This window comes from Odontomachus brunneus, unplaced genomic scaffold (genome assembly GCF_010583005.1).
Source record: "Odontomachus brunneus isolate Ranch 3 - 2012 unplaced genomic scaffold, Obru_v1 Obru_scaffold_115, whole genome shotgun sequence".
In the NCBI taxonomy this organism is placed as follows: Eukaryota; Metazoa; Arthropoda; class Insecta; order Hymenoptera; family Formicidae; genus Odontomachus; species Odontomachus brunneus.
Genome location: NW_022639565.1, coordinates 551036 through 562621, shown reverse-complemented (window position 1 = coordinate 562621; position 11586 = coordinate 551036). Strand labels below are relative to the sequence as shown.

At 43.3% G+C, this 11586-nt stretch overlaps 1 protein-coding gene across 1 annotated transcript in view; it reads left to right on the top strand.

The window, feature by feature from the left end:
* Window positions 1-11586, top strand: part of LOC116849415 (diacylglycerol O-acyltransferase 1) — a 127258-nt gene that overhangs the window by 55453 nt on the left and 60219 nt on the right. Inside the window, exon 5 of the mRNA XM_032826552.1 lies at window positions 3503-3611. Within this exon, the coding sequence (XP_032682443.1) occupies window positions 3503-3611 (109 nt within the window). The remainder of the gene's footprint in view (window positions 1-3502; window positions 3612-11586) is intronic.

Genomic DNA, 11586 nt, shown 5'->3' with positions numbered 1-11586 from the left:
TTTTTTTCAAATCAAAATAGTGCAAAAGCACATGTCGAAAAAACACTTTATCGCGTTCCATTTTTCACAAAGCAAAAGAAATTGTTGTTTAGGAAAATAATTGTGTATGCTGACTGAATGTTATCGAGAAATGTCGAAATTAATCACAAACTACCTGTTTCGTTAGTAATGACTACTAGAACTGTTTGCATTGCCATCTAACATTTGCGGGCGGAAACTAAGTTAAGGTCCTAATAATTTATCCACTTTAGCTAAACTTCTCGTATCTAGATCATTTTCGCTATGACTACAAGACTGTTTTGTTGAATAACAAATAAATATGTTATATACTGTTAAATCCGTAGTGCCAAATTATATTCAATTTGAGTTATTTTTAACCATTCCTATAAGTCGCCACTGCTCCTACTAAATATGTCGTTAATTTAACTAATGTAATGGAGTTAAATAATTTAACTTAAGAAATGTATTAAATTTGACTAAAATTTAGTTTATTTTTTATTATGTGCACGTTAATGTAACCTTTGTTTTAGTACAAAATGACTTAATATTGTTTTAAATGGGTTGATTAGATGTGGTTGTTTTTTTAAACACATGTTTTGTGTTAAAATAGTAAATTTTGACACACATGATAGTTAAAAATAACTAAATATTATTTAACTCAAGAAATTGGTTTAAATTTGACCCTCCAATATTTAACAGTGTATCAGTGCCAGCTGAATAAATATCTTTTATTTCTTAGGACATTTTCTATCAATATAGAGAGATCCAAGTATGACTTATTCACTCTTATTTATTAGCGGAAAATACGACTTTCTTCGAATAACTCGGATTCGAATAGTGAAGGTTCGGATTCAATTAGAATAATTCGCGTATTTTTGATAATCAGGTGGCGCATTGCAAATTGCGGGTCCTCTTCATTTTTCTTTACATTCTGCAAGAAATAAAAACAAGATCGTGTAGTTCATTAATTACTTCAGGTTTCGGCAGACAACGCGCTCTCTCGACGAAGAAATTCCTCCCCAACGGTCCCGCCCCCCCGAAGATCTCGCGCATTCTTCGCCGGCTGAATTTCTGGAAAGCCGTAAAACTGCATTCTTTATGAAATCTACCGTGCTCGCCTTTAGCTAATTAATTCCGGTAGAAAACTTGGCGAATTGCGAGAAAGCGAACGAGAAGGGCCGTTTTTGCAATCGAGGCCGTGGTACGTGACGCAGAAGCGAAATATTTTCCGGACGAACGAATGTTTCACCGCGAACATCGGCGTTTGTTTCCGCGCCATAATAACTCGACGGTGATAAATCACGTTCATGCGATACTTTGTCAAACCGGCCCGACAGCGCGTTTAAATAATTAACCTTTTGTCCCAGACGGGTGTGTAATTTTTTATTGAATCCTATAACAGGCGCGGCCAACTGCGCGATCTCACGAGTGAAATACCGCGATTCAATTTTGTGAGCGCTGTGACGACGACCGTGATTTATACGCTTCTTTGTAACGCACTTTGTTCGGGTAATTAATCTCGTAGTAAGCTCGCGTTTCGAGTATTCGCAGCAATTTCATTCAGGCTCCTGATTTATTCTGCCCTTTGCCGAGCTAACGCATTTTTAGAACGCGCCATGCGCGTTCAGATTGAGCTCGAAAGTAATTTCAAGCGAAAATACGTCTCTATACACTCGCGACAATTTGCTAAAAGCTTTGCTGTCGCAGAAAAAAGGAAATAATCAAGAATGTTGCTATGCATATTGTTATTTTTATAATGAGAAAACGTGAGAATTCATACGATTAGTAATTGCCGATAAATCTCCTAAATATCGTCGATCAGTTCTCTAAATCGAAACGAGATCCGCGAATTTAAATAATCGACTACTGTCGCTGCGTAACGTTTAACTTTTCGTAAATCTCACCGCAGGCGTAGCGGATTACATGTCGTTTCCGATACACATCACGCATACCAACGCGGCAGTGATTTACACGCATCAGGATTCTGTAGGTTTTCAACCGAGCACATCGCGAGCGCAAACAGGGAAAAACTGCTGTTTGCTCGACGAAATGCACAATTATAAATATCTCGACGCAGAACTCATTTAACCGTGATAATTCTCCTGCACGTTTCATGACATTTACACTGTTTCCCGTTGCGTTCAATTATTTGCCTCGAAACTTATCGAATGAGTAATCTTCCACAATTATACACATGAATCGCTTCATACGTCATGTTAAGTAATATAAATAACGATGCCTTTTTGCATGGATATTTGCAGTTATGGATATAATCGTGAAATTGTTTCATTTATCTCACTCTCTCAATTTTAACTTGTCAATGGTTTGTTAAAAATGAGAAAAATGAGAATCTAAAATGAAATCTCGAGCAATTATGTTTGTTTGGAAGGCAAAAGTAACAATATCTGGACACATACCTAACTCTGGACATTTTAATTGATTTTTGAGTACAAATATTTAAACTTTTAATACAGAATATATAAGATGAGTCACCCAACATTAAATTATAAAATATCTTTGTTGTTTTCCGTCATTACAGAGAGTAAAAAAATAAACCGTCATCGAAAATCTCAAAAACCCTAAAAATTTATTTTTAGTGAGCGCGAAAATCTAATTGTTTGAGTAAATAATAAAATCTTTTTTATTATTTATTTTCTTACTGTTGTATAATTACTTATCTAATTTGTTTCTTACGCCAACTATCGTTAGAATGTTGAGATAGAATTGCAAATACATAGGCATATTGATTCAAAATTATTTTATATTTTTAGAGCTTTTCGAAGATATTTTTTCAAGTTTTTTTTACTCCCTGTTTCTAATTATTTACTAAAAATTTTTAAAAGTTTTTAAAAGTTTGTGAAGTCGCTTAAAAAATGTTTTTTTTTTTTTTTTAAATAAAGAATTCGTTTTGTATCTCCAGATGTACTTGGATCCTCAACAATGTAATGAAATTGGTCAATTTCTCTAAATCAGTCGTACAAACTCTAGACACTGATCTAAGAATCTCTATTGCACTATTAGAAACATAGTAGAGAAGAATTTATGTGAACAGGAAGCTATAATATTCTCGCTACGTACGTATCCAAGTATTGACACTTTCACCTTATCAATCAGATTCGCGTGTCGCGGAGAGCTTGTACAGGGCGTTGTATCAACATATTGGTCAGTATGATGGATTGCTTGCTCGCTTCGTTGGCAGACACGCATGTTCGGGCATAGACTGAGCTTGGACTCAGCATGTACTAGTAGTAGTGAAACGATTTACACTCATTTTTGTCATGAAAAAAAATATGACAATCTCGTGCAAATCGTCTCGCTCGCCACACTGACCTCTATATGTCGATGCAACATCCTGCATGTTTACAAAAAAGCGACAGGGAGAAGCACTCCCATAACAACGTCCGTCATTTTAGCTCCTCCGTTGGCGCTGGCGTTAGTATGCCACGCGCTGTATGCGAGCCACTTCCGGTCGTAACCTGTATCTCTTTATTTTGTGCCGCAGGATATCATAGCTCACGGGCCGGGAATGGTGTTCCACGTCGTAAACCTCGTAGTGATGGTACTGATGCCGATGGTGGTCATCCACGTGAAGGATTCCGGATTCAGTCTGTGTAAGCGCCATTTTACGTATCGTTTCACTCGCGAATTTCGTGCCCGCATCCACACGATATTACTTACGTGCCGGCATGGCGGCCGGGATCGATATGGGTAACGTACGGATGTACGTAAGTAATGTTCTCGAGTTACCTCGCCTCGCGCGATTGGAATAACACCGCTGTGCGCCCATGCACGCCGGTAAGTGCGAGTTTATGCAGTCACTCACCGCGATTCGAAACGGTTTGGGCATTCGCCAGGCCTGCTTATCGTGCGAATCCATTCTTTTCCATGACACATAATTAATTCCTAAGCGGCTCGCGCATGCGATGTTTCTTTGCAGCGCGCGCGCGCGCGCTCGCTCTCTACATGCACCATCTGTACGTGTCCACGGGGCCGTGTAAAACCATCATTCACGAAAATGCGTTCACGTAGGCGAAGCTCAGAGCTTTGCCTCCTCCCCTCCCCCTCCTGTCGCCTCTCCGTCCCCCTCGCGAACTGTGGATTACTCTGTTGTATGTTACTTTTTTTTTCCTAATTGCGTACCGCCTGCAATTTGCCGGAACACTTGACGGGACGCGAGCGCCATTATTTGCAGTGGATTATACATTTTCCATTATGCGAGAAATTAAAGCGCTCCACGAGTATCGCCGAGTTATAAAATAACTGATTTTTAATTGTTCACCATTTCCACGTCCGTGGCACGGTGTCGGGCACGTTCCACAGCAGAGGGAACCGTGCTATCGTATCAAAAATTCTATTTAAATGCAATACCTATGGTCATCCGCGCAAATCGATGCACCAGCGGGGAGGCGGCGCGGAGGATCGCTGAGCTCACGTTCACATGCAAATGCAATTACTTCGTGCTCTCTTTCATCCACAACTTCATGGATGCCCGTTCTCTTGCGCCTCGTGTTAGCCGCTGCACCGTCAAGACAGACGGTTATACCGGTTATACAGTTTTTAACGCTGAATTTTCACCACGACGGCACGATAGACGTCCGACTCGCAATATTATCTCGGAGAGCGCGTATTATCAATTAAATCGAATCTAATGACAACATTACCGTTGCCATTAATATTTGAGGGTCAACGACTGGACAACGCCCATAGAGTGGCCGTGGCTTAGCTGGATCTATCGTGTCTATCTGCCTTTCTCACAGGTTACGCAGTTGCTGGCTTTACAGAGCCTTATAATTCGCTCGGAATGCGTCTCTCTTAGCTTAGTTGGTGTTATGGTGTCGCCACCCCCAGATGTGTCATCCTGTGGCGACAGGCAGCAACGCAGCCACAGAGAACATGCTCTGCCGTCTCTCCTGCCTCTTCGTTACAGAGGCAGCAAATTTCGTCCTCTATCCCTCCCCAATCTTTTGTACGTGGTATTTTAGTGGAGTATTAATCGCAGGACACCTTGTTCTATTCTCTTTTGTCATATTGCGCGTCATAACGCTTCCTTCGCCAACGAAGAAAAGTAATTAAACCGTAACTGCGTCCGTGCGCGCGCAAGCGAGCAACGAGGCTCCTGAACGTTTGTCTAATTAAAAGAATTTAAATTAATTCCCGGAGTAAATGCACGCTCTCTCGCGGACGTGTGCGGGCGATCGATTCGATAGGTGTGTATTGTCGCTCGTCTACGCGCGCGTGGGCAGCGATCTAATTTAGTTTTTCAATCCGAATGATGAATTATCGTGAAGAAAAGTCGGAACTTTATGGAAAATCGGCCGGACTTTAATTAAAAGATCTTTAATCGCAGTCGGCGGGAGGCGCCGGGCGTAATAAACCGGTGTTCTCCTGCTAATTCCGCGCGGCACTGCGTTTTTAATGCTCCTTGTCATTTACATAGTCCGCAGAACTGCGAGTAAATACTCGTGAAGCATCTCGGTTCCCCGAGAGCGGGGCGAATCGCCCTTTTCGGTATTTGCAAGAGTGAATCTTGCGTCGTGAACTTTATACTGTTACCGGGCAACGCATCTCTTCGTCGTTCGTCTTCTTTTATGGCGTTTTGTTGTGACGAAATCTGCAGAAGCTTTTGATTTCGTTGTGATATTCGACCGTCAGTCGTCTCCGATATAGTCGACGAGCAGGCAGAACGGGAGACAGGACTTGCGGGTCGATTGTAGCATGGATAAAACGGAAGACCGCGGGCTTGCGAAGAACTCCAGTCGTTAAAACTCGAAACACCGACAAAGGAAGATCTTTTAGTTTCACGGAAGATACAACAGCCTCGTAGTATTTAGCTGTCTGTGTGTGTTTGCGACGAGAAGTTGAACTGGACGCTTTTTAACCCCGTCTCGGTTCTGTAGATAGAGATATTGTCCGCGCAGCGTGTGTTCAAAAACGGTAATGTAAAAAAAGTACAAAGGAGAATTGACTGAAAACGCACATTGTCGCGTATTTTCCGACAACGAAAAAATACGTGGTCGGACCTATTGTTTTCCATTTTCTAGCTGTCGAAATATCCGACGCAGATGTGTTAAAACGGATTGCATTAAGAGCATGGCATACTTGGAAATTTTTATCAACAAAAAAACACTGATTCCTTTTTGCAAAGTTTACGTTGTATCGCTTGCACATATGTTTTTACACAATAAAAATGCGTGCAAAAATAAACTAGAGCATTGTTCGATGGGAATGATAAAAAATACAAAATTGACATTTCGAACTTATAGCATTAATATTTGTCTGAGACAAAAGTTCTCTAGCTTGTATATACCGAATGTATGATTGCTGAGCTGAAAATAATTGCAGAGAAAATTCCTGCACTTTTATAACTGAATTTATAACTGAAGAGACTTGGAAAGATACGAAAAATCTGCAAAAAAAAAAAATATATATATATATATAGTTAGATTTTCCGCTAAATATGCTGAAACACAAAGCAGCACACATTCACATAAGATCCATATATGCAAGAACTATGAGGAAGGCAGTGTAATCGTGTTAATCATCTTATCTAACATGTCGTTTTGGTGATCGCCTCTACGTTATCGACATTTTTGAAGTTCGCCGTTCACCTTGGCATTCCCTTAACACAGGCGCTGTTAACGCGCGAGTGTTCGTGAAAGAGTATTACGGCATTAAATCGCAAGTAATTTGTAGTTCGCGTTTGTAGAAAGTTTTCTTAGCTTGCGGCCGCTATTTCACACGAGAGAACTCTCAGATTGAACAGTAACGGATGACAATGAAACTTCAAAGTTGGATCGAAGCTTTTGAACTTTGACAGGAGAACATATGACCTCCTATCATCGGGGATGCAGTGTAGTCGAAGGTGAAGGATTGTCATGCTTCAAACTACGTGAGATTTACTTCGCTGCTGCGAAATTGGAAGTGTTACTGTGTTCTCTTGCGGATGTGTTGGCACGTACGGGGGAGCTCGTTAGCCCGAATAAAAGTAATTAAACGAGTTATTGGAATTCTCCGAGAGAAAGAGAGAGAGGATCCGCCGCCATAGTTCTACGGTGTATGAGTGCCATAAGTAGATTAAGTAAGTGCATACATTAACTTATTTAATGTGTTACGTAATTACACGAATTTTCCCACTCGGATGGGATAACACGTCGTGTTGCGTAAGGAGAATTAATTGTGTCTCATCTCGAAATATTAACACAGGGATGCAAGAGAAAAAAATTTAATTATGTTACGCAGCGTCAAATAATTTCACCCAGCATTAATTATAATCACGTACACACGCGACGAGAGAGTAACCGTATAAGTAACAACGCCCCGAGGCACTTATTGTCCCGTTAAACGCGACGTGCTGAAAAGGAAGCCGCTCTCTCGGCGAAAATCTCGAAATCTTTGACGGTGGTCCGAGAAAAATCTTTAAGAACCTTAGTCCCCTTTTATTTTCGCCCGTAAATCGTCCGGCGAACATCCTGGGAGAATCGTTGTTGGTGCGAATGCGTCTTTGCGCCCCTGCTCGCGTAAAGGCGTCAAAACCCCGGTGTCTACGTGAGTGAATACACTTTTGAGTGCACACTCTCGTATACGTCGACTCGCATGTTGAAGGGTCGAGCATCCCGAGTGAAAGAGTGACGAGGAGTAGTAGTAGTACTACCATGGCGATGCCGAGAAGAGAGGAAGGACTTCTCTCGCGAGAGAGAGAGAGAGAGAGAGAGAGAGAGAGAGAGAGAGAGAGAGAACCCAGGTCGTCCGGGCACTTGAACCAAAGCCACCGCTGCACTGCTCAGCACTTGCTTGTGAAGCGCGCTGGTCTACGACTACGGAAGTTTTAAGAAGCGCTTAGACGGCCCAAACTCGTGCGAATCTTTGCCTTTCGCGCTGCTGCGGCTTCCAGCTTCCCCCTACACTCTCACGTCGCCGATATATAAAAGGATCTAGTCGCACCGGTAGCTTCCCCTTAAGCGCCGACGTATACATTGTTCCCGGCGCGCGACGGAGGAGAATATCTCTTGATTGATCGTACACCACACGATCTACTTATCTCTGCGTTCTAGTCGGCGTCGTTCTCGCCCTCCCACCCCTCCCCCCTCTTCCCTGTCCCGCGAACGTGAGAAATACGCGCGTCATCGCAGGGAATAATAACACGTCGAGCCGCAGTCACGTCGCGGCTAATAATTTCGTTTCGTAGCTCCGGCGAATTAATTGCACGCCTCCCTACGTTTAACGAGCGACCGATAATTAGAAACGCCGTTTCAGCCTGCCGTCGATATGGCTGCTAAACGGCTCGTTAAATTTCCCTGATTTTGCCCGCCCGTTGTTTCGACATTACGTCGTTTCGCGTACACCCCGATAATCACCCCTGTGCCACGCGCACACTCGGTGTACGGCGTCCTTTTTCTTTCCTCTACCCCCTTTCCCCGCCTCTCTCTCTCTCTCTCTCTCTCTCTCTCTCTCTCTCTCTCTCTTTCTCTCTCTTTTTTTTCCGAGCTCGCGCGTCGGACGATTTAATTCTCCCGCTCGGGCTTCTCGTCCAGCCGAATGACGGGGTTAAAACACGTGAGATACTCACGAAAAACAGCGCGAGAGCGAGGGGGCACGGCGCGACACGTAGCGCAGTGCCGCCGACTGCCGTAATTACGAGCGCGATGCGAAAGCATCGACGGCCATCGGACGTCGAATTCCGCTCATTCGGAAGCGTTCCTGCATCGTTCGACGAGCGTGTCACGAGCTTTTTTTTCTGTTGATACTGCGAAACGTGACACCCGATAGAAACGTGACATGGACGAGCCACGGCCTCTCGATCGCGTCTCTTTCTCTCTTCTTCTGTCTGTCTGTCTCTCTCTTTCTCTCTCTATCTATCTCTCCCTCTGTATCTCTCTCGTCCCCTCGTCGGCGATCCGTCTGTACGAGTCTCGTTGTCGCTCTCGCAGCTGCACTTGTCCGCCCGTGCGTTTTCCTGCGCGGCAGATAGCCGCAAACGCAATAAAAGGCGTCGAGTGTTTACCGCACAGTTAAGTGGTACCATATTGTCGCATAGAGAGGGCCCTCGTCTTCGGTTCAACGATTGGATGCACGTGTCGATGTAAACACGATCGCGTGACGGCCCATTCGAAAGCCGCGCTCGCGAAAAATACAAGTCTACCTGACAGCAATTTTCGATGATGATCATCCTGTCGAGTCGGTCAAAGACATATCTCCCTGTGTGGATAATGCATCCGTGACACCACAGTTCTTTTCTCTTTTTTCTCTATTTTTTTTTACGAAGACCTGGTTACGCGGGATCTTGTCAGCAGATGTCAGCGCAGTAGAAGAGGCTATTCATTAGTCAGACACGCGAACCGAAACCTTGTTGCAACGGCCTCTAATTAATGTCTTACACGGCGAAAAGAAACCCACTTCTCCGCGGCATCTTCTCCCATTTAAAAGATGAATGGCTGCACTCGTATATATTCGTTAACTGCATATGCAACAAAATCATTAATTGACCCAGATGTGGCTCGCGCGAAAATTATCCTTAACACAAGCGAGAGAAACTTTGCGTCCGCAGTTTCAGAGCACAGTTCATTCTTCATCAAGAATATAATATAATACATCTTCATTAAGTGCGCTTTAATTAAACTCAATTTTTGCTCGTTTGCTCTTTGCTGCAATATACTTTGACTATTTCACTTGGGTTTTTACTCGAATATAACGTGTTGGCAATGTGTGTAACGTTTGAACTTTCCCATTTCTCCTGTCGTATTTGTCTTGTTTCATTTACACATTCCCTGCAGTTTTTGTTATGATTTCGAGCTCACTTTTCGCGAGTTTAGGATGTTTGTCTTTCCTGGCTTTCGACCGCCGACGACTATCTGGTTCGTCGCAATAACCTTCGTACAGTCGAATCGCGCGCGCGCGCGCGCGAATCCAGTCACTCGAAATTACTGGTTCGCCTCTGCGGTATTTGCAAATTCTTGCTGCACACTCTTCGCGGTGAGCTGTCACGAGCAAGCGGATATACTCGAGCGCGCATAACAGGGCGTTCTAATAATTCTCTGCCTCCACCCTTTCAATTTCGCAGCCGATCCATAAATTCGCCCCCGAGGTGCGCACTTCGCACACGCACCAGCCGCGTGTAAAGGTCGCTTCATACATACCGGCGCGACATCCGGTGGACACAGCGGGCCGGTATCGGCGGGTCCGACGGCACACGAGAAGTGAACATCTATTTTGACAGTGATAACACGACGGCGAAGAGAATAGGAGCGGAAACAACGTCGCCTCCCGATATGGATCGCGCATAGGCGGTGGCGCGTGAGTGTGCATCGACCTTAAAGATTCACACTCGACGGGGCGAGCCACCCTTTCGGATATGCCGCTAACGTGAAGCTGTAACGAGCGCACGACAAGCCCGGCCCGTAAAATCTTGGCGCGATGGCAGCCGCCAGATGGAAATGCAATATCGTAGCCCGCGGAACAAAGGCCGTGAGGTGGAACTCTTTCGCGAATTAAGGCAACGGCGCGTATTCTCCGCGCTTCTTGTTTACGTGGATGCGATGTTCGCCTTAACGTCCGCACGCTCATGTTTCCCTGCATACCACGGCCCCGCCGGGACGCGCGGGGGATACCGCGATATTTCCCGCGCGCCACTCGGCGGTTACGGCATTCGTTGTGCGAGCACTAATCCTAACATGAATAAGTAATTAGACGAGGAAGCTTTCGTTATCCTTTTGTTACGGAGTAAGAAATAGAGAGAAGATTGAAATTGCGCCGGATGGCGAGGATGAAATCTGGACGGTTCATTTAAGTTTGCATGACTCGGTATACCGTGCTTGCATTTTTATATGATAGAGAGACACTAAGTTCGAAGTATATATTTATACGATACGAAATACGTGTTTTTTAACCGACTTCAAAATCAGGGGCTTCTCGGTTCTCTTCTCGTGTATGCATGTTTGTTTGTATGTTCTCTCATACAAGTCGAGGACCGTTAGAGATGTTGAGCTGAAACTTTTTTTAACTTATTCAGTATGTTATCTACATAGTTCTTAGATTAGGCCATTACCCCGGCTTGTCTAGGTGACCTGGAAACTGGGTAATTCCATTACTTTCTCGAAAATCCAGGAACATCTGGAGATACACGTAACTTTTTGTTTTAACCGATTTTAAGAACAAACTTATGAATATTTAAAATAGACAAAATAAAAAAGACGGTGAATATTTAAAAAAAAAATAAAATAAAAGATTTTTTTGACAAATCGCCTTTGTATATAAATCTCAAAACCTCTAATATGAAATAATTTTTATTCAACATTCTTATATATATTTAGCCTTATTATTTACTTGAACTTTCGAACATCTGTATATCTCGGAGAATCTGTGTATGTTTAATGCACATGGAAACTTGAATTGTTAATTAGCACCTCTAAATAGCAGGAAATGCACAAAATGTCACTTGTAGGTTCTAAAGAGAAACTCTCTGCAAAGTTAGTAGGTTAAATAGAATCAAAAGAGGTTGATGCAAGCTCCAGAGTATATTAAAGTAGGTGTGTTAAGTGAAATATACTGAAAGATCGAAAGTTTCGGATATCTATAATGTTATCCTAATAT